General features: G+C 62.5%; 6 protein-coding genes across 6 annotated transcripts; 5 read left to right on the top strand and 1 right to left on the bottom strand.

Annotated features, from left to right (window-relative positions):
* Positions 1-27: 27 nt before the first annotated feature.
* CCDC86 (coiled-coil domain containing 86) lies at positions 28-2,027 on the top strand. The gene is made up of 4 exons (XM_058026840.1): positions 28-221; positions 534-663; positions 974-1,048; positions 1,652-2,027. The coding sequence occupies exons 1-4, from the start codon at positions 28-30 to the stop codon at positions 1,769-1,771; spliced, it is 519 nt and encodes a 172-aa protein (XP_057882823.1). The 3' UTR covers positions 1,772-2,027.
* A 653-nt stretch (positions 2,028-2,680) lies between these two features.
* LOC131084868 (acyl-coenzyme A amino acid N-acyltransferase 2-like) lies at positions 2,681-5,459 on the top strand. The gene is made up of 4 exons (XM_058026629.1): positions 2,681-2,880; positions 3,308-3,777; positions 4,382-4,584; positions 4,872-5,459. Exons 2-4 carry the CDS (start codon positions 3,315-3,317, stop codon positions 5,457-5,459), a joined length of 1,254 nt encoding a protein of 417 aa, XP_057882612.1. The 5' UTR covers positions 2,681-2,880; positions 3,308-3,314.
* A 1,232-nt stretch (positions 5,460-6,691) lies between these two features.
* ZP1 (zona pellucida glycoprotein 1) lies at positions 6,692-10,742 on the top strand. The gene is made up of 14 exons (XM_058026670.1): positions 6,692-6,851; positions 7,042-7,163; positions 7,235-7,486; positions 7,766-7,990; positions 8,163-8,283; positions 8,490-8,639; positions 8,724-8,882; positions 8,973-9,157; positions 9,334-9,431; positions 9,607-9,734; positions 9,803-9,992; positions 10,067-10,217; positions 10,459-10,543; positions 10,624-10,742. Exons 1-14 carry the CDS (start codon positions 6,692-6,694, stop codon positions 10,740-10,742), a joined length of 2,145 nt encoding a protein of 714 aa, XP_057882653.1.
* A 302-nt stretch (positions 10,743-11,044) lies between these two features.
* PRPF19 (pre-mRNA processing factor 19) lies at positions 11,045-15,103 on the bottom strand. Its single transcript, XM_058026011.1, has 16 exons — positions 14,990-15,103; positions 14,677-14,826; positions 14,357-14,433; positions 14,145-14,286; positions 13,970-14,043; positions 13,798-13,860; positions 13,671-13,712; positions 13,511-13,585; positions 13,312-13,387; positions 13,048-13,157; positions 12,755-12,910; positions 12,608-12,677; positions 12,194-12,279; positions 11,798-11,968; positions 11,597-11,702; positions 11,045-11,505 (listed from the first exon to the last, which is right to left on the bottom strand). The coding sequence occupies exons 1-16, from the start codon at positions 15,006-15,008 to the stop codon at positions 11,408-11,410; spliced, it is 1,515 nt and encodes a 504-aa protein (XP_057881994.1). The 5' UTR covers positions 15,009-15,103; the 3' UTR covers positions 11,045-11,407.
* A 208-nt stretch (positions 15,104-15,311) lies between these two features.
* TMEM109 (transmembrane protein 109) lies at positions 15,312-17,449 on the top strand. Its single transcript, XM_058026012.1, has 4 exons — positions 15,312-15,357; positions 16,157-16,384; positions 16,476-16,578; positions 16,657-17,449. The coding sequence occupies exons 2-4, from the start codon at positions 16,172-16,174 to the stop codon at positions 17,025-17,027; spliced, it is 687 nt and encodes a 228-aa protein (XP_057881995.1). The 5' UTR covers positions 15,312-15,357; positions 16,157-16,171; the 3' UTR covers positions 17,028-17,449.
* A 490-nt stretch (positions 17,450-17,939) lies between these two features.
* On the top strand, positions 17,940-24,232 carry TMEM132A (transmembrane protein 132A). The gene is given in 12 exon segments (XM_058026218.1): positions 17,940-18,146; positions 18,148-18,205; positions 19,035-19,243; positions 19,319-19,903; positions 19,974-20,329; positions 20,830-20,988; positions 21,064-21,256; positions 21,327-21,470; positions 21,544-21,746; positions 21,981-22,257; positions 22,457-22,648; positions 22,725-24,232. Coding segments are annotated over 12 exon segments (3,657 nt in total). The 3' UTR covers positions 23,799-24,232.
* Positions 24,233-24,678: the final 446 nt, after the last annotated feature.

The raw sequence follows: 24,678 nt of genomic DNA, 5'->3' as shown, positions 1-24,678 counted from the left end.
CCGCGACGCCGTGGGGCCGCGTGGATCATGGAGGGGGAGAACGGGGGGACCCCGGCACCGGGAGCGACCCCCGAGGGGCCCAGCGGGGCCGCCGCGGCTCCGGCTCCAGCCGCGGCTCGGCGGCGGCGGAAAGGCGGCAAGAAGCGGCAGGAGGCGGTGGTCACCATCCCCCGGGGCAAGCCCAAGTCGGGACGCGTGTGGAAGGATCCCGGGAAGAAGAGGTGCGAAGGGAGGCGGGGAATGAGGGGCAGTTCTTGGGGGGCTCTGGGCTCCAGAAGGGCTCTTTGGGGGGGGTCATGTGGTCTGGGGGAATTTTGAGGGGGACAGGGTTGTTTGGGGGCTTGTGAGGGGGTTCCGGAGGTATCCATGGGCTTTAGGAAGAATGCAGAGGTGATTGGGATGACTTGGAGGGGATGCTGAGGATGCCGTGGGATGCTCCGCGGAGTTTCATGGAATTCTAGAGAGGAGCTGGAGTGGCCCCGGCTGCATCCCGGGCTGTTTGGGGATCCAACACCCCCCGTGTGCCCGCGCAGGTTCTCCCACATGATCCAGGACAAGGCGCTCCGCAGCTCCTGGGCACGGAAAATGAAGGAGAGGCAGGAGAGGAAGCTGGTCCGGGATCTGGCACGGCAGCTGGAGGAAGCCAAGCAGAGGGAGAAAGAGGTAATGGGCTCGGGAGCTGAGAATTCCCATCTTTCCCAAGCACAATCCCATTCTCTGCCCTTTTCCCAGGCCTCAGAGCTGTGGCAGAGCCCAGGAAAAAGGGATGGAGAATTCCCTGTCCTGGTGCCAAATCCAGTCACTGACGGTCACATGCCCCAAGTCACTGACTCGGAATAAACCCCCTGGGTCAATTCCAGCCTCACCCGGGGTGGAAAAGCTGCTGGAATGACAGATTTCACACTTGGCTGGGCTTTGGGTTTAATCCCAGGGGAAGGGATCCTCAGGGAATGTTGTGGTGCTGCTCCTACAGGAAAAGAAGCGGCGGCGGGAGGAGAACCTGAAGCGGCGCCTGGAAAACGAGCGGAAAGCCGAGATTGTCCAAGTGGTGAGTCCCCTGTGCCAGCTGGGAACAGCCCTGGAGCACCCCACAACCTCCAGCCCCCACGGATCAGCCTCTAGTTTGCTCCAGTTCCTCTCCCTGTCTTTGTCTTTGGAGGAGCCTGGGAGGACTGGGAGATTCCTAGTAAAGCCAGGCACGCTGGAAGTGTGTTCCCTGTGTTCTCCTAAGCTGAAGAGTACCAGAACTCAGGGATAATGGGGTGGTGGAGCGAGGAAAATGCTGCACTGGTGGGGATCCATGTGGGGAAATTGTGGCTTTTCCATTGGGAAGAGACCTGGGAGCTCGGGGTGGGTGTGACAAAGACCTCACCTGTGGGTGAGGATGGGGTTCGTTTTGGGATAAATCCCTTCCTAGATCCTGAAGGTGCTGGGAGGCTGGGAGCCCTCCATGCCCATTCTGCCTCATTCCCACACTCTGCTCCATTCCTGGAAGTGCTCCAAGACAGGGCTTGGAGTACCCTGCACCAGTGGAAAGCATCCCTGCCCACGGCCAGGCGGGGAACTGGTTCATCCCTAAGGTCCCTTCCAAACCAAAGCATTCCAGCATCCTGTGATTCCATGGGATCTCCTCTCCTTTCCCGTTTCCCAGATCCGGAACCCCCTGAAGCTGAAGAGGGCCAGGAAGAAGCAGCTGAGGCGGGTGGAGAAGCGGGACACGCTGGCCCTGCTCCAGAAGACGCCTGTGAGGCGCAGCACGGCCACAGAGTGAGGCAGGATTTGGGATCCTGCTCCTCCCCAGGGGCTTCTCCTCAGCTTGCCAGGCTGGAATCGCTGCCAGGACCCTCAATGTTGGACAAACAACGGGACAGAGCTGGGGGCGTGCATTCCACAGGCACCAGCTGTGGGATCCCCCTGTGGAATCAGGATGCGGCCGGTGCCGGAGGCTGGAACAGAACTTTGCTTTCCCAAATTTGCCTTGTTCTTATAAAAATGAAAAGGAACTGAGACAGATTCGCCTCCAGTGGCTCTGGGGATTGAGGGCTCCTGCTGGGGCCTTCCCTAAGGCATTCCTAGGATTGGAGTGTGCCATGGCCCCTCATTCCAATTCTCCAAAGAGGGAATTCCTGTTGGGAATGAGCCCCAGAACGTGTCAGCAAGGAAGGGGGCATGGTGTAACACACCCTCCTCTGGGGGCAACGCTGGGAATTTGGCAGGGGCTGGAAGTTGGAAATCCACGTGGATTTCTTAACATTCCTGGTTTTTCTTGGTCCATGGACACCCCTTTCTGCATTCCTGGGGAGGGATGCGGCTCTGAGCTGGGATGGGGGGGACAAAGGGGTGCACTGGCTGGAAAATGGCACTGCAGGAATCAGCACGGAGCCCTGGGATGGGAATATGGAGCCCTGGAGCTTCATGCTGGGGTGGCAATTTTGGGGGTGGCCCTGAACCCTGAATTGGAATGGGGTGTGTCCCACCCGTGTCCAGGAATGGGGAGGTGCCACAGGGAAAGTGGGGACTGACAAGAATTTCGGGGTGTGGCCGGTGCCAGGCAGGCACGGGGTCATGGGGCAGGAGGGCTCTGCCCTCGCCATTCCCGGGTTAATGATTTCCAAGGAATCCTCAAGCCTTTCCCGGTGCAGAGCCCACGGCCCAGGCTGTGCCCAGCGGGGTAAGAGAAGGGGAAGCTCGGGCCCTTGGGGGCCGATTTCCTGCTGTCACGGCTGTGGGAGGACCACGAGAACCACGAGTCTCCTCCCAGGGCTGGACCGGGGCCAACATCCCAGTTCCCAGCCTGCCGTGCTGCCCGGAGCGGGAGCGGGGTGCACACAGCACCGGGGGGCTCCGAGCCCCTGGATCCCCACCCTGCTCGGCTCCGGGGTGGGCAGGAGGAGGATAAGGAGGGGGAGGCAGTGGGTGCTGGGAATGGCGGGGCTGGGAGACACAGGGAAAAGGGGTGTCCCGGCTGCCGGGTGAGTTTTGGAGCAGGGATGTGGGTTTAGAGGGTGGGAGGGGTGAGGAAGGGAGGGGATGGGGACGGGGAAGGAGAGGATGGGGATCATGGAAGGTGGGAACCAGGGAAGGAGGGGACAAGGACCAGGAAAGAAGGGACAGGAACCACAAGGGAATGGGGACATGGGAAAGAGGGATAGGGACATGGGAAGGAGGGATGCTAGCAGAAGTATCTGGACCTCAAACCCCATCCTGGGGGTCTCCCGTGATGGTCCCTGGGGACAGGCCCCGGCTACCATTCCCCTCCTGGGCATGGCAATCCCTGTGGGACACTCAGGGTGATTCCCATTGCCAGGTACACCATGGTGGAGGTGACGGTGACGCCGCAGTCCTCGCTGGCCGACCGGCCGGTGCAGATCCGTGTGCGGGGACTGTCCCCATCCCAGCTGGTCACGCTCCGGGCCTGGCTGAAGGACGAGCAGGGCGAGTGCTTCCAATCCCGTGCCTTTTTCCGCGCCGATGGAGCGGGAGAGGTGGATCCCGGGCTCCACGCCGCCCTGGGGGGCAGCTACTCCGGGCTCTGGCCCATGGGGCTCCTGTGGTTCCTGCAGCCCGACTCGCTGTTCCGGCGGCTGGTGAAGCGGGATGTGGCTGGCAGCCCCTTCCGCGTGCGGCTGGAGGTGTGGGACGGGCTCAGCCTGGGCACGGATCCGCGGGAGCAGCCGCTGGCATCCTGCGAGGCCGAGCGCTGGTACGTGGGCCCCGGAGTGCAGCGGGTGCCCATCCGCGAGGGAAGGGTCCGTGGCGCCCTGTTCCTGCCTCCTGGTGAGCACTGGGCAGCGGGGAATTTGGGATATCACACCTAGGGAGTGGGGAATTCGGGATATCACACTAGGGACTGGCAGGGTGTGTGTTCTTGGGAGACCTTCGGTGCCCAGCCTTGGGACCCCTGGGATACCCAACCAGTATGCCCTTGGGATACCAGACCGTGGGAGCCCTGGATACTGATACTGAGCTTTGGGATCCTGGGGATGCCAAACACTGGGACCCTGGGAAACAACACTAGGATTCCTGGGATGCTAAACCATAAGATTCCTGGATTGTCCAGCCCTGGAAGCGCTGGGTTAGCAAACCTCAGGACCCCTGGGATGCCCAAAGTTGGGATCGATTCCTGGGTTGTCCAGCCTTAGGATTCCTGAGATATCAAACCTTAGGATCTTGGAATGCCCAACCTCGGGACCCCCAGGATACAAAGTTGGGATTCCTCAGTTGTCCAGCCTTGGGATCCTTGAGATATCAAACCTGGGGGTCTTGGGACCCCCAGGACACTGGACCCTGTGCCCTCTGGGATGCCCAGCCATGGAACCTCCGGGATGCAGGACAGCATGGGTGGCTCCTCATCCCTGACATTCCCCCTGTCTTCCCACAGGTCCGGGCCCCTTTCCCGGAGTCATCGACCTGTTTGGGGGTGCGGGGGGCCTGATTGAGTTCCGGGCAGGGCTCTTGGCCAGCCGGGGCTTTGCCGTGCTGGCCCTCGCCTTCTTCGCCTACGACGACCTGCCCCGAGTCCTGGCCCAGCTGGACCTGGAATATTTCGAGGAAGCGGCTGAGCTGCTCCTCCGGCATCCCAAGGTGAGTCCTGGAGTAAAGAGAAAGGCACCTGTCAGCCAGGATGGACTGGGGATTGGGGGCAACCTGGTGAGCAGGACGTCCAGGTGACCAGGGATTGTCCTGGGCACCAGGAATGTCCTGGGGACATCCTCATCCTGGTGAGCAGGATGTCCAGGTGACCAGGGGTTATGTCCCAGGGACTGGGGGATATCCCATGAGAACATCCTTGTCCTGGCACCCAGGGATGTCCCAGTAAATGTATTATCCCTGTGTGTTATCCCAGCTGGCTCCATTTCCTCTTCCTTCAGGTCCGAGGCCCTGGCCTGGGTGTGGTGGGCGTCTCCAAAGGCGCGGAGGTGGCCTTGGCCATGGCCACCTTCCTGCCACAGGTGGCGGCCACGGTGTGGATCAACGGCACAAGCTTCCTGTACGGAAACCCGCTGCTCTACAAGGAGCTGCGCATCCCTGCCATCCCCTACCACACCGAGCGCGTCCTGTTCACCGAGGTGGGAGCCATGGACAACTCGGCCATCTTCGACGACCCCCGGGACGCCGCGCACCGCGCCTCGGCCATCCCGGTGGAGAGGATCCGGGGCAAGGTGCTGTTTGTGGTGGGGGAGGCCGACCGCAGCTTCAACAGCAAGCTCTTCGCCGAGCTGGCCCTGGCGCGGATGCCGCCGGAGAGCGGCCGGGTGCTGTCCTACCCCGGCGCCGGGCACCTCATCGAGCCCCCCGGGTCCCCCCTGTGCAGCAACTCCGCCATCCGTGGCACCCCCAAACCCGTGGCCTGGGGGGGAGAGCTCCAGCCCCACGCCCGGGCGCAGGAACATTCCTGGCAGGAGATCCTGCAGTTCTTGGAGCTCCATCTGGGCTCGGTTGCCGCCATGAAGCTGTGAGGGGGGGGGAGAAGGGGTGGTGGGATTGTCACTGTGGGGAATAAAGTGTCACCACTGGTGGCTGCTGCCTGTGCTCCTGGGGGATGATGTGTGGGACAAAGGTTGGACACAGATTGAGGAAATCTATTGGAGATATTTGGGAGATACATGTTGGATACATATGGGATATACATCAGATTATATATATATATATAGGAAATATATTGGACATATATGGGATAGATATATTGGATATATATTAGCTGTATGTTGGACATATATATACGATATATATTGGATACATATGGAACATGTAGAACAGACAGCCCAGACATATATTGGACAAATATAGCACATATATAAAATACATATATAAAATAGATATTAGACACATATATATGACATTTATGGGGTGCATATATATATATATATATATATATATATGGCACATGCAGAACATATATTGGCCATATACCAGCCCAGCCGTGGCTCTGGGGCCACACTGCTCTCTCTGCAGCTGCCCCCACTTCCAGGGGAGGTTTGAGGGAATCACATCCAGCCCCTGGCTCCTCTGTCCAGGATCCCTGTGCTCCTGGGAGCTGGTGTGACCCCGTTCCCACACCCAGGGCATGGGACAGGGAGTGGCAGTGACTGTCACTCCGGGAAGGGGTGATGCGGTGTAATCTGCAGTAAAGATAAATCTCAGAAATGAAACTTGGGGAAAGGTAGGCATAGGGAATGCACAGGGAGGACTTTGGATCCCCTGTGGCACTGCCAGCAGGGCACAGCCAGGGCACAGCCAGGATTTGGGGTAACTGGCTGATTTCCAATCTCTCAGGCGTCACTGGGACCGTGCCACTGTGTCCCCTGGTCCTGTGGCTATTCCAGGAGTGGCGTGTCCAGATGTCACTGCTGTCCCCACTAGCTCTGGGGAGGCGGACACACACCAGCCTTCTCCTTTCCCCCTGGATAACTTGATCCAGCTGGGCATCCTGCCTGGCACCAGTTTCATTCCCTGTTCTCTGGGACAGCCTCCAAGTGTGGGATAAGCTTGGTTTGTCCCTGGTCACTGTGACACAGCCACAGGAGGTGACCACAGGGCTGGGGCACTGAGGTCACTGGTGGCAGGGGAGCGAGGAGCCCTGGGCAGAGCTCATCCCACAGGATCAGCTGATCCTGATCCCCCCCCGCATCCCAGCCATCCGGATATAAATCCACACCGCAGAGCCCCGTGCTCCGTCCGTGTCACAGCCATGGGACGGAGCTGCTCCTTCCTCCTGCTCCTCTTCCTCCTGTCCCCGTGGCCCAGAGCCACCATGGCACTGCTGCAGTACCGCCACGACTGCGGAGAGCTGGGAATGCAGCTCCTGGTCTTCCCGTCCCATGGCCGCACCGTCCGCTTCAAGGTTCTGGGTGAGTGCGGGGCTCCCTGGATCCCCTTGGGTGCTGGATTTCTCTGGAACTCCCCTCAGCCCTGGAGTGTTCTGTGGTGATGTTGTCCCAATGGGATGAGCCCAATGGCTTGGATGAGCTGTTGTTGCTGCCCGGGGAGTTTCCATGCACATGGATGTGTCACATCCCTGTATCCATGGTGTCCCTCCAGACGAGTTTGGCTCCCGCTTTGACGTGGCCAACTGCTCCATCTGCCTCCACTGGCTGAGTTCCAGGGAGGACGGCTCTGTCATCTTCTCCTCTGGCTACAATGGCTGCCACGTCCTGTTCAAGGTGACGCTCCTGTCCCCTCCATGGTCCCCTCCAGCAGGATGGGGGTGACTGTCCCTCGTGTCCCCCCTCAGGAGAACCGCTATGTCCTGCGGGTGCAGCTGGAGGAGCTGCTCTCCGGCGGGATCCCCGTCACCTCCTACGAGGTCAACATGACCTGCCCCAAGCCAGGCGGCTCTGAGGCGCTCCCAGATGGAACCCAGGGGACGAGCCGGGACAGCCCAACGCTGTTCTCCCACACCGGCCTGCACCAGGTCTCGGGCTCCTCCCTCACCCTCACAGGATCCCACTTCTCAGCCCAAGATCTCGTGGAGCAGGTTCACGCCGTGGGACAGTACCAGCCCAGCCCAGCGCTTCCCGGGATCCACCACCATTCCAGTCCAGCCCACTCGGGGCTTCTGTCCCAGCCTGCTGGGGTTCATCCTGTCAACCCAATCCAGGGAAGCTTGTTCCACCCAGCGGTGCAGCCCGCCCAGCCTGGGGAGCAGAGCCAGCCAGGGTTCCTTCGCCCAGTGCTCGTATCCCAAAACCATCCCAGTTTGGGGCATCAAGGGGGGCAGAGCCAGCCGGGGCACCTGCATCCAGGGTCTGTATCCCAAAATCAGCCTGGGATTCGCCCAGGGTCTGTATCCCAAAACCAGCCTGGGATGATGCATGCTGGGGGTCAAAACCAACCTGGGATTCGCCCAGGATCTGTATCCCCAAATCAGCCTGGGATTCGTCCAGGGTCTGCATCCCACAACCAGCCTGGGATTCGCCCAGGGCCTGTATCCCAAAATCAGCCTGGGATGATGCATTCCGTGGGTCAAACCCAACCAGGCATTCGTCCGGTATCTGTATCCCACAACCAGCCTGGGATGGGGGGGATACATCATGGGGGTCAAAACCAACCAGGGATTCGCCCTGGGTCTGTATCCCAAATTCATCCTGGGGGTCAAAACCAACCAGGGATTCGCCCTGGGTCTGTATCCCAAATTCATCCTGGGGGTCTAAACCAACCAGGGATTCGCCCCGGGTCTGTATTCCAAAATCATCCTGGGGGTCAAAACCAACCAGGGATTCGCCCCGGGTCTGTATTCCAAAATCATCCTGGGGGTCAAAACCAACCAGGGATTCGCCCAGGGTTTGTATCCCCCAACCAGCCTGGCTTGACCTCCACCGGTGCCCAGACTCCAGCAGGATTCCAGCGCCCAGGAGGTCAGCCCCTAAACCAGCCAGGAATATCTCGTCCCAATCATCCCTCCAACTCCCAAACCGGGTTCCCAGGCCACGCTGGGCTGTTCCATCCCAGCCCAGCTTTGGTGCACCCAGGACTCTCATCCTGGCCAGGTTTCATCAGCCCTGGACCCCAGGCTGAGCCCCAGCCCGGCCTGGGACTCCCTGGGCTGCGGCCCCAGCCTGGATTGCTGCATCCTGGGATTCACACCCAGCCCAGCCTGCTGCAGCCCACAGCGCTCTTCTACCCCTCGCCGGGGGCAGGTAAGGCAGGAAGATGGGATGCTGGGACAAAGGGAAACGGCCTCAAGGCGCTTTTTCAACCCACGTTCCTGCTGTGTTCCCTCTTCTGCTTCCCTCCAGGAATGCAGCTGACCCGGGAGCAGTGCCAGGTGCCGGTGGGCCGCATGCCGTGCGTGGCTCCACAGGGACGGGATGCGTGCCTGCAGGCGGGATGCTGCTACGACGACATGGACCGCACCACGCCCTGCTATTACGGGAATACCGGTAGGGATACCCGGAGGGCACGTCCCAAAATCCCTCCCCGGCGCCGGGAGAGGGTGCTCAGAGTGACGGAGCCTCTCCGTGGTGTCGCAGCCACCGTGCAGTGCCTGCTGGAGGGACACTTTGTGCTGGTGGTGCCGCGGGGAATGGTGGCCCTGCCGTACAACCTGGACACCGTGCGGGTGGCCGGCGGCCAGGCGGGGTGCGAGCCCCGCCACGTGTCCGAGGCCTTCGTCATGTTCCGCTTCCCGGTCACCCACTGCGGCACCACCGTCCAGGTAGGGCAGGGAAACCCGGAGAACCCCCAGGTGGGCACGGTGGGGTCACTCCAGGATAGGAGTGCCCCCAGTCCCTCCAAAACTTCAATGAAAAACCCACCCACATGCTGCCTCCTGCCTCAAATCCTGATCTGTGCATCCCCAGGATGTTCCCCATTCTGGTGTTCCCTGCACAGGTGATCGGGGACACGCTGGTCTATGAGAACCAGCTGATCTCCACCATCGATGTCCAGGGATCCCCCCGTGGCTCCGTCACTCGGGACAGCGTCTACATGTAAGGGGAGAGGGTGGAAAAATTGAGGCAGGGAGCCGGGATTTCCCCTCGGATCAAACCATCCCTCCCTCCTGCCATGTCCCTGGTGGTGTCCCCACACTTTGGGCTGAGGGGGCTTTGGTGGAGGATCTGATGCAGGATTTGGGAGTCTCCCACCTTTCCCTCTTTTCCCCAGTCTCCGAGCTCGGTGCATCTACAATTCCAGTGACCTCCTTCCCTTGGGAGTGGAGGTGGCCGTGCCCCCCACATCGGCCCCCCTGGCCATGCTGGGCCCGCTGGCGCTCCAGCTGCGCATTGCCACTGGTGAGTGCTCCCCATCCTGCTCCCCAATCGCTCCCCATCCCGCTCAACCCCTCCCAACATTCCCACAGACGAATCCTACAGCTCCTACCACGCTGTGGGTGACTTCCCCCTGGTGAGGGTGCTCCGGGACCCCATTTATGTGGAAGTCCGGCTGCTCCAGAAGACAGATCCCAATTTGGTGCTGGTGCTGCACCACTGCTGGGCCTCTCCCGGCTCCCACGCCGCATCCCAGCCCCAGTGGCCCATCCTGGTGGAAGGGTGAGTGGAAAAGGATGGGAAGATGGAAGTGAGGGGGTCACTGTGCTGACACAGTGTCCTTGTTTCCCACCCAGGTGTCCCTTCCAAGGGGACAACTACAGGACACGGCTGATTCCGATGGGTCCGGCCTCTCCGGAGCTGCCCTTCCCGAGCCACTACCAGCGCTTTGTCATCTCCACCTTCGCCTTTGTGGAGCCCCCCAAAATGGCTGTGCTGGAGGGGGAGGTGAGAGGGATCCCCCTGAATCCATATGTTGGGAATGCCTCAGTGTTGGGAATCTCTCATCCCAATACCCCCAGACCCACCCCAGCACTGAGCTGCCCACAGTCCTTTCCTGTTGGGAAGATCACGCTGCTTTTGGGAGGTTCCTCAAGGCTTGGGGATGCTTTTTGGGGGTGGGTCTCTTCAGGCTCGGGGAGCCTTTGTGGGGATCCCCAGGTGAGGCTGGCATTCCTGTGGCTCCCAGGTGTACATCTCCTGCAGCGCCTCCGTGTGCCACCTGGCCCAGCCGGAGCCCTGCCGGCCCTCCTGCCAGCTGGGAGTGCCCTCACGTGAGTCTGGGAGCCTCCAGGGATTTGGGAAGACCTCTACGTGCCCCTCTCTTCCCAAGCCAACCTGCTGCTCCCCACAGGAGCACGGAGGTCTCCAGGGGACAGGAGGACAGGTGACAGCATGGGGACAGTCACATCCCAGGGATGCATTGTGTTTCCTGAGGCTCCCAAGAGAGGGGGAACTCAGCAGAGAGGCTGAGGGGTGAGTGCCTTCTGCTCCCTAAAAACCCCTTCATCCCAAACACCCCTTCATCCCTCTAAATTATCTCTTCCCCCTTTTCCTCCTTCCAGCTCCAGCCTCTACCTGGATGCTATTGGATGTCTCTGGGAAAGCTGGAAAAATAAAACCAGTGCAAAACACGGCTCTAAGTGTGGTTTGTCCTTTGGAGGGAAGGAAAGAGGGACCCTCATCCCCATTCCCAAACTGGCAGCAGCCACAGACCCTCCCAAATCCCACCCTACTACACCCCAGCCCTTCACAGGAGCCTTTTCCAGCTGGGATGACAGGGAATAATTCTTTATTTCCATACTGAAACTAAGTAACTGCTTACAAAACTGCACAGTCTTCCCTCCCCCCCTCCCTCCTTCCACACATCCCGGCTTCTCACGTCCACCAGCACCGGGATTGAGGTTTTTTGTCAAACCAGTTACAAGCACAAAACAATCTAAAGGCGGAAAACACACAGAATTGGGGAAAAAAACTAAACAGTAAATCCATGGAGCACGGGGAAGGCAATGTCTGACTTCCCTTACACCAACAGCTACAACAGGGGAGCTTGATAATCCCACATGGATAATCCCACTTGGATATTCCCACCCACCTCCCACCCCCAATCCCAAAAAATCCCAGCCCCACTTCCAGGGCTACAGGCTGTAGAACTTGAGGCTCCGGTCCATGCCTGTGGAAGCGATGAACTTGGCATGGTGGCCAAAGGCCACTCCTGTGGTCAGACCACTGTGCTCTGAGGACAGAAAACAATCCATGGTCACAATTCCGAGTGGATTTGTCCCATTCCTGCCCCAGCCACTTCCATGATTCCCAGAGCTCCTCACCTGTGAAGTGGAGGATCTCTGTCCACTGCTTGCAGATGTAGATCTGGACATCAGTCCCACCCAGCGCCAGGTAGGTCCCGCTCTGGTCGAAAATCAGGGATTTCACCTGCGGAGAAGAATCACAACAAGGCATTGAAAAAGCTCCCAAAAAGGCTTTTCTGGGATGCCACAACCCCTGGAGCAGACAGGGACATCACACACCTCGAAGTTGTTATCCAGCTGCAACGTCTTGAAGTTCTTGAGCTTCCTCAAGTCCCAGAGTTTGACGGAGGAGTCGTCGGCTGCCGTGGCCAGGTAGTATCCGTTCTCGGAGAAGGCGATGCTGGTGATGGGGCCCGAGTGTCCCGGGAAATTGGCCACGTTGGTGCGTTCCTGGGGACAAGGTGGGCACAGGGAATCACAGAGTTGGGATGTGGCATAATTCCCAACCGGCCTGCGCGGTCACGGCGTCACCAGCGGCTGCTCTGCAGCTGGAACCTTGGGATTTTTGGAGAAACCTCCAAAAACATTCCTCAAAGTCCTGCTCCTTGGACTGATCCCCAAACCAAGCTCAGACACCCCAAACCCTTGTTCCAGCACATTCCCATCAGCCCTCACCTTCAGATCCCAGATCTTGATTTGGGAATCCATCGTTCCTGTCCCAAAAATGAGCCCGTCCGGGTGGAACTGGGCACAGGTAAGAGCTGTGGAGACAGCAGGAGAATCAGAGGGCTGGGAAGACTCAGAGAGCTGGGGAAACTCCCAAGAGGGTTGGGAAAACTCCTAAGAGGATTGGGAAGATTTGGAAGGTCAGGAAGGCTCAGGAAGGTTGGGGAGACTCCCAGGGTTGGGAAGATACAGGGAGCTGGGAACACTTTGAGAGTTGGGAACACTCAATAAGGTTGATGAGATTGGAAAGGTTGGGAGGACTGAGGAAGGTTGGGAAGGCTACCAACACCACTCCAAAGGAGTTCCCATGAACTGCAGAAGCCAAGGGATGCCCAGAATGGGGAAATCAACTCCAAAGCTTACCACATCCAGAGCTCTCATCTGTCACCTTGGTGAGGACACGGCCGGTCTGGATATCCGAGAAAGCCCAGTACTGGGAGAGAGGAAGAGCGTTGGATATGGGAGGGGTGGGAAGCACAGGTGGGATCAGTGGGATGGGGAGGGATTCACCTGGTCATCCGAGGAGCTGAGCAGGTAATCACCCGTGGCGTGGAGGCTGAGCCCGGTCACGGAGCCCTCGTGGGCACGGACCACCTGCACACAGGAGGCGTTGGGAACAGACCAGATCCGGATCGTGGCGTCGGGAGAGGCCGAGAACACCAAGTCCTGCACAAGGACAACACCAGAAAGTTCACACGGGAGGAATTCACCTCTCTGAGGGCTCCCAGCAGAGATTCCAGCAGAGGAGGGTGCTGATATCCAGACTTGAGGCATCCTGGGAGTGAGGGAAGAGCCAGACGCACCTGGGATGGGTGGAAGACGACGCTGGTGACCTTCTTGGTGTGGCCCTTGAGCGTGGCCAGGATCTGCTCCGAGCTCTTGTCGAACACGATGACGTTTTTGTCGGCTCCACCTGGAAAACCGAGCGGGAAGCGCTGGGATGGGAGTGTGGGGCCAACCAACCCCAAATCCACCTGCCTCATGTCCCTTGTCCTCCTTCAAATTCCCAAAAACACAGAGAAAGCGACCCACTCCCAGTTGGGAAACCCCCAGGAAAGCTCCCTTACCAGTGAGGATCTTGTTGGTGTCGGAAGGACACAGATCCAAGGCAAGAATTCCTGGGATGCTGGCGCTGTGCAGGCCCTGTGTGAGCGAAGAGATCCCCAAATCACTGCCACAGGCAGCAAAACCCTCCCAAAAGGAATAAAGAAGCAATTCCCAGCTCCGTGTGGGGGTTTCCCAGTTCTTTCCCATCCCAGCACTCACCACATGTGAGGCCACCTGCCGGTACTTGCTGAGCTCCTCCGGCTTCACCAGCTCCTCCGGGACCGTCTTGCCCCTCTAGAAAAAACAGGGATAAACATCAGCCTTGGCTGGAGCACAGCACATCCCAGCTCCCTCCAAATCCTTGGATAAGGCCGCTCACCTTCTTACGCTCCGTGGTCAGCACCGTGGCCTTGTCTTGGAGCTGGAAAACAAGAGGAGGGTGGGCACAGCCCGGGAATTCTGCGATGGGGAGATGGAGAGGGGAACGTGTGGAACACTGCCCCTACCTTCTGGATGATCTCCGGGGTCATTCCCGCCAGCTCTCCCAGATCCATGGCCTCGCCAGCGCCCTGTGTGGCACAGAGAGAAGGGACATGCAGAGAGGGAATGTGGGAGCAATGAGTGGGAAAAGGGCTGGGAATGAGGGGGAAAAGGGCCGGGATGGGGAGCAGGACTCACGGCCACGTTGGGCTGCGCTGACGGCACCGCCTGGGGCACGATGAGCCCGGCCTGAGGCTTCAGCGTGGCCAGAGCTGCAGAAACACAACAGGTTTAGAGGAAAACAGGGATAAAACACTTCCCAGCACCGCTTCCCGGGAATGCCAGGTGTGGGAATGCCCCGTGTTGGTGTCACCTTCTCTGGCGGCCGTGACCTCCTTGGTGAGGCGGGCGATGACCCTGCAGGCGGCGTCGTGCTGGTAGAGGGCGTGGGACAGCTCCTGGCGCGTGGTCTGCAGCTGCTGCCGCAGCGTGAAGCTGTGCAGCATCACGGCGTCCTGCGGGAGCGCCGCCGTCAGCCGGGAACGGCACCGGGACCATCCCAGCAACCCCCCGGTGCTCACTCACCCACTCGTCCTGCAGGGCCTTCAGGATGGCCGGGATGCTCGTGGCCGAGGGCGGCTTGGGCCGGATCGGGTGGGCAACTGCAGGAAAGATGGACGGGTCATCCGTGTCCCCGATATCCCTATGGATCGTCACTCCCATTCCTTGACTTCCCCATTTCACCATCCTTTCTTTACCCCTCTCCATCCTGCCCTCCACAGCTGAGTTTGGCACCTCGAACCCTGGAACACCTCGGGCACCGCCATTCCCGCCCCCGGGAGAGCCGCTTTTCCCGGGAGAGCCGCTTTTCCCGGGAGAGCCTTTCCCACGCCCGTTCCCGGTACCTTTGATGTCGATGAGCTGCTCCTCGGACAGCGGCTGGTTGTTGACAGGGTCGGTGCCGTTCTCCGCGATGTATTTCTCGATCAGCCGCCGCTCGTACACGTGGTTGGACACCGGCGACACACACGGGTGCTCCGGGACCTCGTTGGAAACTGCGGGGGGAAGGGAAGGATGGGACGGGACGGCAACGGGGGTTTGGGAACTCCGTGCCCGGTGATCCCCCGGTGACCCCGGCTGTCCCCGCCCCGCAGCCAGGGATCCCCCGTTCGGTAGCGCTCTCCCCCCGCACTCCGTGGCCGCTCTCTCCGCACTCACTGGAGCAGATGAGCGCCATGGCGGAGGCCGGGGGGTCGCGGCTCTCCGGTTACGGCCCCGCTGCCCTTCCGAGGCTGTTTCCGGTTCTCCTTTCCGGTCCGGGGTCCCGGTTCCGGTTCCGGTTGGCGCGCGCGGCCCCCGCGCCGCTCCCGAGCGCTCACGCGGGCGCCGCCGCCGCCGGAACCGGAAGCGCTCCCGGCACTCCCCGCGCTCCCCCCGCCGGCGGGAACGGCGCTTCCCGGCGTGCACCGCGCGCCGCCGCCCGCCTGCGGCTGTTGCCATGGGGACCGCGCTCCCGGCATGCCCCGCTGCCGTCCCGGGAACTACAGCTCCCGGCGTGCCCCGCGGCGGAGCCCAGGGAAGCCCCGGTGAGGGGGGGTCGGGGGGGACCCTGGGGTGGGGGGCGGAATTCGGGCAAAATTGGGGCAAATTCGGGGAAAGCTGGGAGGGAAATGGAGGGAGAATGGGCGGGGGATGCTCCAGAGGGGGATAGGCGGGATGAGGGAGCCGCGGGGAGGGTTCCGGGGGGGGATCCCGGGGGAACCGGGGGGATCCTGCGGGGTGGGGGGGGGACAGTGGGAGGTGGGTACAGAGGGGCCTGGGGGGATCCTGGGGGGATCCGAGGGATCCCGGAGACCCCGGAGATGTGGGTGGGGTGCGCACAGAGGGATTTGGGGGTCCAGTGGGCATTGGGGAGATCCAGGGAAGTGTGGGGGGATTTTGGGGATCGTGGAGGGTGGAGGGCCCGGGGAGGGGGGTCGGGCACAGGGGCGATCGGGGGCTCCAGGGGAATGGGGCACACTGGGCGGGGCTGGGCACACTGGGACTGGGGATATCCCGGGGGGACTGGGGAGAAGTGGGGAGCAGGGGGGGTCTCGGGGGTGGCAGTGGTGGCAGTGTCCCATCCCGGAGCGCCCTGCTCCCTCCTTTGGGAAGGGGTGCCCCCCCTTCCCAGCCAGGCCCGGTGCCCTTGGCTGTGTCCCGCTGACTCTGGTTGATCCCAAAAATAGCCGGGACACCCAGGCCTGTGCCGAGGGGGGGCATGGAACTGGGCTGTGGGGCCTCCAGCCTCCCCTCCTGCTTGGGGCACCCCAAAGCCAGCAGGTGGACCCCAAAACCAGCAGGGTTTCCCCCTCCCAGCACCCTCACGTGTCTCTTTCCCCACAGATCCCGGGTTCCAGGATGGGGAGTGCCGTGGGGCACCGGGCCCTGCTGGCCCTGCTGCTGTGGATCCCATTCCTCATGGGATCGGCGGGGGATGGAGCCAAGGATGGCCCGGAGGGATTCAGGGGACACGCCACCACCTCTGATGACTTCCTGCTCCGGCTGGGAAGGTCCACTTGGGACACCCTGGAAGGCTGGGTGGGACACCAGCCCCTGCGGATGGTGGCGGAGGTGGGATTGCTATTCCCAAACCTTCCCTGGAGCTCCTTGTGCAGGGGCACAGGACGTTTTCCCACTCCCTTATCCCCATCTTTCCCCGCAGAGCCTCTCCACCACCCTGTGGATCGTTTCGTCTGGGATCTCAGCAGCCCTGAGCACTCTCTGTGGGATCCTGGGGGATCTCCTGGCCGCCTCCAGCATCAATGGTGAGTGGGGCTCACCCCGTGGGACAGCTCCTGCCCCCATTCCTGGTGCCACCGCTGACCCCCAGATCCCATTCCCAGGCCACCGGCTGGTCCGAACGGCGGCGCTGGCTCCCGGGGAAGTGCAGAGGGTGCTCCTGTGGGCCGTGGCCGCCCTGCTGGGATCCTGGGTGCTGACCCGGCTCCGAGGGCTGCTGCTCCCGCTGCTCCGTGGCCTGAAGCTTTTCTTCTTCCTGGGAGCCTTCCTGCACGTGGCCGCTTCCCAGGAGAGCCCCACGGTGCAGGCGGGAATGCTGCTGGGCCTGTGGCTGCTCTACACCTTCCTGGGCAGCCTGGTGGCGTCCCCTGATCCCAGTGCCCGGCTGGATGCGGCCGTCAAGAGCCTGGAGTGGAAGGTGGAGGAGCTGCGGCGGCGCCAGAAGTTTGGGGGGCCCCGGAACCGGGAGGATTGAGCCCCCCTGAAGCTTCCCCAAAGCTTGGCTCCACCATCCCAAGCATCCCAAGCATGTGTCCCCCCGCTCTGCTGAGCCCCCTGCACACCCTGCTCTGCTTCCCGGTTCTCCCAGGGGTCCTGGGGGCCCCCCATCCCTCTGGGAGCACCCCAGAATCGGGGGCCGTGCCTTGCCACACGTGCCACAAGTGCCTTCACCCCAAAAGCCCCCACACGCCCCAAGAGTGGGAGAAGAGCTCCCACATTCCCTGCTCGCCAGGGATGTTGGCCCAGCCCAGCCGGCTTGGGGTGCGGAGGGGATCCCGTTCCCCGTCCCGGGGGCTCTGCTTGTTTTGGGGTCCCCTCACTGTCAGGTTTCGGGTTTTAAGCTGCTTTTTAAACGGTTTTGATAATGTGGTTTGGAATAAAGACGGATTTATCTGGCCTGGCCCTGCTGCTTTCCCAGGGGAAGGGGGTCAGGCTCAAGCCGGCCCCCAGTCCATTCACAGTGGGAGGGGAGGAGGAGGAAGATGAGGAAGGTGGTTTATCCATGCCAGGATCCCACTGCCCTCCAGCTGTTCCTGCTGTGCTTCCCGCTCGCACCGTGCCCCTCGCCATGGATGTCCTTGTCCTTCCCAGGTCCCCAGTGTCCCTGGTGGAACAGGGAAAGATGGATGGCAGCTGGGGGAAGAATTCCCACCCTCCTGCTCTGCTCCGGGGGTGTCCGGTGCTGGGTGGGGCTGGGAATGGGATGAGGAGCAAGGACTGAGATGGGGATGAGGAAGAGGATGAAGACTAGAGATGGCGATGGGGAATGGGATGAGGGTCGGGAATGGGGAGCAGGGATGGGTATGGGGAATGGGGTGAGGATGAGAATGGGGAGCAGGGCTGGGAATGGGGAGTGGGCTGGGAATGGGGAGTGGGATGAGATGGGATGTGGCTCGGGCTGTGGAGCAGGAGCCGGAGCACCGGGCACGGCCGGGCTTTAGGACCCGGCGGGACGAGGCGGCGCCGGTGCCGGTCCCGCCCCGGCCCCATTGTCTCGGCGCGGGGGCGGAGGGACGGGAGGCACCGGCGGAGCGGCAGGAGGCACCGGCGGCACCGGCACCGGCGGCACCGGCGCACGGACCGAGCCCCCGCTGGCCATGGCCTCGGCGCCCCGGCTGGCGCTGCTGGCCGCCGCCCTGCTCTGCGCCCCGGGTAAGTGGGAACGGCACCGGGAAAGGCATCGGGAACGGCAGCTGGCACCGGGAACAGCACCGGGCACCGATTCCGACCCCGCTCCGCGCCCCTCCCGCCGTCCTGCCCGGATCCGCTCCCGCGTGGACCCGCAAGCCGGGTCGGTTCTCCCCTTTTCCCCACGTTCGGGTCCCTCCGTTCCGCCGGGATCCAGGGAGCCGGGGCGACCTCACCCCCTCCTCCTCCTTCCCCGCGTTCCCCGGGATCCGCGTCCCCCATCCGCGGGGATCCGTGCCCCCTCCGCCGCCTGGGATCCCGAGGGGATCACCCGGGGAACGCTGGATCCGCTGGGATCTCGAGGGGGGAATCTCCTCCCGGTCCCCACGGGAACCCGCTGCCCGAGGGGCTCCCCTTTCCCCCGGAACCCGGGATCTGCCTGGCCTCTCTCCCGCACGCCTGATCCCCTCGGTGGGATCAATTCCCGGCCGTGAGGAAGCCCTGCCCGGGCATCCAGGTGGGGTCTGCTCCGTGTGGTGAGGGATCCCTTTGATCAGGGCACCTTGAGCCTGGATCCCACCCTGCAGGACACGGTTCCAACCCTCTCCCCAGTGGGGAATGCATTCCCACAGGGAACAGCTAGGACTGGTGGAAGCGAGGGGCCCCCCAGTCCTGATGCAGGGATGGGATAACCCCGGGATGGGGCAACCATGGCAGGGGTGACCTCAGAATGTGGTGGCCCAGGCAGGGGGTCACTCTGTGTGCTGCCACAAAGGTGGGCACAAAGACCCCCAGCTGCACACCCCATTCCCACTGTGTCCCTGCGGGACGTGACACGTCCTTGTCCCTGCAGTGAGGGGCGACGGGGAGCCCCCGGATCCCGTGTTCCTGCCGGTGGAGCTGGAGGTCCTTGGGGTGCCCGAGTCCTACCGGCTGCAGAGGGTGGATCAGGACGTGGCCCCCAACTCTTCCCTGCACACCCGCTCCGAGGCATTCCTGCTGCTCCGTGCCGGATCCCAGCCCCTGTTCCAGGCCACCTACCCCCCGTTCAGCATCCGCCAGGTAACCAAGGGTCCTGTGTCCCCGGGGCCACTCCTGGGTGTCCCGGGCCCCACCACCATCCTGGTGTCCTTACAGGAGCTGTCCACGGAGAGCGCCCCCAGCTCAGCTTGGGCCATCCGTGCCGTGTCCCTGGAGAGCTCTGTGTCCCCTGCTGAGCCCGTGGCCCGTGTCCTCTTCCATCTGTATGGGCCCGACTGGATGCCTGGGAAGCGGGATCATGCCGGGGCCCGGAATCATCCCAAGGACTGGGACCATCCTGGGCTCTGGGATCACCCTGACGTCCGGGACCACCCTGGGGGTCAGGGTCACCCCAGGGCCTGGGATCATCCCAGGGAGCAGGACCACCCTGGGGTCCAGGATCACCCCAGGAACTGGGATCACCCTGGGGATCATGACCACCCCAGGGACCAGGACCACCCCGAGCAGCAGGACCACCACGGAGTCCGGGATCACCCCAAAGACCAGCACCACCCTGGGACCCACGATCACCCCAAGTACTGGGACCACCTCAAGGACCAGGACCACCATCAGCAGCAGGACCACCCTGGGAATTGGGATTCTTCAAGGGATTGGGATCACTCTAGAGCTCGGGATCTCCCCTGTGCCACCCTCCACGCTCACCACCGCGGGCGGGTGGCCCGGGGGACATGCCGCCTGCAGGTCAGTGCCACCCTGGGGACCCTGGGGACCCACGGCTCCCCCCCAGCCTAATCCCAGGACTCCCCTGCAGGCCCCACTAGGCGTGTGCGTGGTGGAGCTGGAGATCCCTCCACGCTGGTTCTCCCTGGGATCCCTCCATTCCCACCGGAGCCGCCGGCGAGATTCTGACCCCGCGGAGCCTCCGGAGCGCCCGGAGCCGGCTGAGCTGCACTACAGCGTGGGGGAGTGCGGGGCTCGGGAGCGGGAGGCTCCCAGATTCCTGGCAATGCTGGAGCTGCGGGCGGGAGAGCCGGAGCGGCGGCAGGAGGTGCGGCTGGACGAGAAGGTGCTGCTGCGTGTCCCCAACGTCCCCCTGCGGCCCGGGCAGCGCTTCACGGCCACCATCGCCCTGCACCACAACTTCACCGCCGACAGCCTGACCCTGAGGTGACAGCGGGGACAACGGGGACACCGGGACACTGTGGGACATTATGTGACACTATGTGAAAGTGTGTGACAGTGTGTGACTGTGAGTGACACGCTGTGACAGTGAGCGACACACTGTGACAGTGAGCGACACACTGTGACAGTGAGCGACACTGTGTGACAGTCTGTGACATTGTGTGGCAATTTGTGGCAGTATGCGAACATCTGATACCATGTGCACTGAGTGACATTGTGTGACAGTGTGACTGTGACATTGTGTGGCACCATCTGATACTGTGTGACATTGTGTGACACTGTGTGACTGTGAGTGACACTGTGTGACAGCGAGTGACAGCGAGTGATTGTGGGTGACACCGAGTGATTGTGGGTGACTCTGTGGGACACCATCTGACACTGCACGACGCTGTTTTAACACTGTGTGACACTGTTTTAACACTGTGTGACATTTTGGGGCATTGTGTGACACCATCTGACACTGTGTGACACCACATGCCCCACAGGATCAAGGCCAAGAAGGGCCTGCAGGTGGTCTCCGCCCGCCCCACAATTCCCAGCACCTGGAGCGTGCACCTGGAGCGTTCCCGTGGTCCCAAGCACTCCACGGCCGTGGTGATATGCCGGCGGCTCGGTGACATTCCTGCTATCCCTGACAGCTCCAGGTAGGGAATATCCCAATCCCCCCTCCCAGTGGGAATTGTGGGTTGTTCCATCCTGATCCCGGTGCGGTGCCGCAGGGTGTCCGAGCCGGCCGAGTTCCTGCACCTGGATGTGGCTGTGGAAAACGGGACAGCGGGGCTGGCACCGGCGCGGCCCCTCACGTGGCAGGTGGAGTATCCCGGCCAGGATCCCGAGGCACAGAAGGACAAACTGGTCTGGGAAATCCAGGTGTCAGAGCGGGACATCCGTGCCCTCGTCCCGCTGGTGCAGGTGGGTGTCCCCATCCCATTCCAGCCCTCCATCCCGCGGGAAGCGCCCCCTCATCCCGCTGTGCTTCCAGGAGCTGGAGATCCTGAACACGGCGCCGCTGACCGGGGTGCCCCGCGTTATCCCGGTCAAACTGGTGGCTGTGGAAGCAGGGGGTGCCGTGTCCGAGCTCACGGATCCCGTCGGATGCGAATCCGCTGACAAGCAGGTGCTGCAGGTGAGTCCTGCTATCCCCTCGTTATCCCGCCTCACCCTGGGACATTCCCATGGCATTCCACGTGCCCTTGCAGGTGTCGGATTCCTGCGACCTGGTGTTTGTGGGGGGCAAGGAGAGCCGAGGGGCGCGGGGGGCCCGCGTGGATTTCTGGGTGCGCCGGCTGCGGGCGGAGCTGAGCTTCTCCGTCTGGGCTCCGCTGCTCCCACTCCGTGTCCAGCTGGGAGATCCCATCCTGGAGCAGCTCCGTGGCTGGAAAGTGCCCGGGGGGCCTGACAGGTGAGGCCTACAGAATGGGATGGTGGGAAAAGGGGGAGACAGGATGGGGCTGGGACCTGACGTGTGGGGATGCATCAGTGAGCCCCAACACACTCCTGTGTCCCGGGATTCTCGTCACCCTGTTGTGGAATCTCTGTCACCCTGTCCTGCAATCCCTATTCCCCTGTCCTTGGGGAACCCCTTGTCACCCCATCCTGGGACTCTCCTCACCCTGTCCCTGTCCCCTGTCCCCAGTGCCATGGTGGAGTCCGAGGACGCTGCAGAGGAGCCGGAGCGGCGGGCGCGGGGCTGCCGGCCCCAGTTCCAGCGCACGGCGCTCCGTGTCCTGGCACACTTTGTGGCCCACCCCCTGGATGGTGGCCGTCACCTGTCCTACCTGCCCGGCCCCGAGTGGCTCCTGGATGTCACCCACCTGGTGGCTGCCCGGACCCGTGTCCAGGACCCCCGCGTGGCCTCACTGGAAGCAGGGGCCGTGGTGATGGGCCAGGAGCCTGGAGTCACCTCCGTGGAGGTAAATGGGGGATGTTTGTGGGATCCTGGGAAGATTTGGGGGTGTGGGAGGATTGCAGGGATGGAGCTGCAGGACTGGAAATGATCCCAGTGGGAGCTGGGCAGGATACAGGGAGGGAGGGGACAGAGGAGTTGGCACAGGATGGGAAGAGGAAACAGTGGCCGTGAGGAATGTTGGAGGACTCACAAGGTGCTTCCAGGTGCGCTCCCCGCTCTCCGACTCCATCCTGGGGGAGCAGACGCTGGTGGTTTCTGAGGAGAAGGTGACGGTGACAGAGCTCCGTGCCCAGGTGGTGGCTGGGCTCTCCTTGTCCCTGCGGACAGAGCCGGATCATCCTGGCGTGATCACCGCCACCGTCCTGGGGACACCCACGCTACGGGCCCTCAAGCAGGTGAGACGGGTTGGGGGTGACCCCAGCCTCCCCAGTGTCCCCCAAACCTCTGCCATCCCGCTTGTCATCCCGCCAGGAAGCGACCCTGTCCATCTGGCTGTCCTTCTCCGACCACACGCTGGCCCCACTGGAGCTGTACGGGTGGCACGACGTGGCCTTGACCGTGACGTCCCTCGACCGCGCCGTCGCCACCGTCAGGGGCTCCCCTGGGGTCCCCGCTGCCCACCCGTGGGTGGTGGCCGAGGGGCCGGGCCGGGGGGCCCTGCTCCAGCTCAGCCTGCACCCCCCGGATCCGTGCCGGCGTGGCCGGCACCGCGCGGCCGCCCTGGCCACGGGCACGGCCTGGCTCGAGGTGGGGGTCCCCTCTCCCGGGAGCCCCCGGCCCTTCCCGCGGGCCGAGGGCGCCATGTCCGGGGAAGCGGTGACCGTGGGACAGAGGGACCCCGCGGGCGTGGGGCCAGCCGCCACCAAGCTCCAGGGGTCTTCCTCGGAGGAGGAGGACGAGGAGGAAGGCTACGGACGCAACCGTGCCGGCACGGAAGAGGAGGAGGAAGATGAGGAGGAGATAGTGAAGGCTCCGGAGCGGGTGACAGACCTGGAAATCGGGATGTACGTGCTCCTGGGAGTCTTCTGCCTCGCCATCTTCATCTTCCTCGTCAACTGCATCTTCTTCGTGCTCCGCTACCAGCAGAAGGAGCTGCCCGAGCCGGGCGGGGCCCCCTCGGCCCCACAGCCCCACAACTGGGTCTGGCTGGGCACCGACCAGGAGGAGCTGAGCCGGCAGCTGGATCGGCAGCAGCTGGACCGGCCGCAGCCGGATCGCCGGCAGCCGGAGCCCCCGGCATCCCCGGGCCCCCCCTGCGGCTGCGGGGGCCCCCCGGGCTCCGGCGAGGATGGGGCTCCCCCCGGCTCCCCGGCCCCGCCGCCCCGCAAGGAGGGCTCGGCCCCGGGGGGCGGCCGCAGGAAGCGGGTGGAGTTTGTCACCTTCGGGCCCCCCCGTGTCCCCGAGGAGCCCCCCCCGGCCGCCCCCCACGTGCAGTCCATCCTGGTGGCCAGCGAGGACGACATCCGCTGGGTGTGCGAGGACATGGGGCTGCGGGATCCCGAGGAGCTCCGGAGCTACATGGAGAGGATCCGCGGCAGCTCCTGACCCCGAGGGGCGACTCCCGGACCCCCCAATTCCCGGGCAAACCAGTAAGGGCCCGACCTCCTCTCCATGCCGTGCTGGGGGGACACCGACCCCCTTCCCAGCGGGATGGGCCGGGGACCCCTGGTGGCCTCCTGGGACCACCCCGAGGTGCCCACAGAGGTGAGGGGGGATCTCCCAGCCCTGTCCTTATAGGGGCTGGATCCCGGCGGCACCGGGGAGGAATTTGGGATGCTCTTACTGCTTTGGGTCTCATTGCGACATGGTGTTCATAGTGGTGATGATGATGGTGGTGATGATTCCTGTGGTCTGATCCCGGGGAGGATCCCGTATCCCCCCACCTTCACCCCGGCCACGCATCCGTTTTGTACACATTTTTTATCGGGAACGCCCGGGAAGGGGCTGCCAGGGGCTGGTATTTATGGAAAATTTTTAATTCTGACGTTGTTACAAAAATAAAGTATTTAAAAAAACAATTGGGATTCTTCTCTGTGCCCTCTCTTGTGATCCCGACAGCGGGTCCCACCCTGCCCCCATGGCAGTGCCAGGCTCCTGGGAATGGGCACATGCCCTTGACCTTGGCTCCATGTGGGAGCTGGTCACGGGATTGGATCCAGGGCTGGGCCTGGCTGTGGCCCAGCTGGGGTCACCTTGGGATAAGGGATCTCCTTCCTCCCTCTCCTGCCATCTTCCTCCTCCACCTTTCCAACCCTAACACCAGCCTGGTACTGCATGTTCCCAACATTCCCAAATGTCCCCTCAGCACCTCCCTGTATTAGTGGCCACGGGGATTCCCACTCTTCCAGCTTCCCAATAAGTCCCAGCAATCCCAAGACACCCTGGGTAACAGCAGGAGATCCCCCACCCCGTCATCCTGCTCCCA

This window comes from Melospiza georgiana, chromosome 6 (assembly GCF_028018845.1).
Source record: "Melospiza georgiana isolate bMelGeo1 chromosome 6, bMelGeo1.pri, whole genome shotgun sequence".
Classification (NCBI taxonomy): domain Eukaryota; kingdom Metazoa; phylum Chordata; class Aves; order Passeriformes; family Passerellidae; genus Melospiza; species Melospiza georgiana.
Note: the sequence above shows the minus strand (reverse complement) of the source record. Positions and strands in the feature narration are given on the sequence as shown.

Bases quoted from the DNA above. Each gene is read 5' to 3' on its own strand.
- CCDC86 (XM_058026840.1), top strand. From the start codon at position 28: ATGGAGGGGGAGAACGGGGGGACCCCGGCACCGGGAGCGACCCCCGAG. The intron at 664-973 runs GTAATGGGCTCG...CTGCTCCTACAG, and splicing joins CCAAGCAGAGGGAGAAAGAG to GAAAAGAAGCGGCGGCGGGA. The intron at 1,049-1,651 runs GTGAGTCCCCTG...CCCGTTTCCCAG, and splicing joins AAGCCGAGATTGTCCAAGTG to ATCCGGAACCCCCTGAAGCT.
- LOC131084868 (XM_058026629.1), top strand. From the start codon at position 3,315: ATGGTGGAGGTGACGGTGACGCCGCAGTCCTCGCTGGCCGACCGGCCG. The intron at 3,778-4,381 runs GTGAGCACTGGG...GTCTTCCCACAG, and splicing joins CGCCCTGTTCCTGCCTCCTG to GTCCGGGCCCCTTTCCCGGA. The intron at 4,585-4,871 runs GTGAGTCCTGGA...CTCTTCCTTCAG, and splicing joins TGCTCCTCCGGCATCCCAAG to GTCCGAGGCCCTGGCCTGGG.
- ZP1 (XM_058026670.1), top strand. From the start codon at position 6,692: ATGGGACGGAGCTGCTCCTTCCTCCTGCTCCTCTTCCTCCTGTCCCCG. The intron at 8,284-8,489 runs GTTTGTATCCCC...CATCCTGGCCAG, and splicing joins CAACCAGGGATTCGCCCAGG to GTTTCATCAGCCCTGGACCC. The intron at 9,735-9,802 runs GTGAGTGCTCCC...ACATTCCCACAG, and splicing joins CCAGCTGCGCATTGCCACTG to ACGAATCCTACAGCTCCTAC.
- PRPF19 (XM_058026011.1), bottom strand. The intron at 12,911-13,047 runs GTGCGTCTGGCT...GTCCTTGTGCAG, and splicing joins TCGTCTTCCACCCATCCCAG to GACTTGGTGTTCTCGGCCTC. The intron at 11,703-11,797 runs GTGTGTGATGTC...TCTTCTCCGCAG, and splicing joins AGCTGGATAACAACTTCGAG to GTGAAATCCCTGATTTTCGA.
- TMEM109 (XM_058026012.1), top strand. From the start codon at position 16,172: ATGGGGAGTGCCGTGGGGCACCGGGCCCTGCTGGCCCTGCTGCTGTGG. The intron at 16,385-16,475 runs GTGGGATTGCTA...CTTTCCCCGCAG, and splicing joins CCCTGCGGATGGTGGCGGAG to AGCCTCTCCACCACCCTGTG. The intron at 16,579-16,656 runs GTGAGTGGGGCT...TCCCATTCCCAG, and splicing joins GGCCGCCTCCAGCATCAATG to GCCACCGGCTGGTCCGAACG.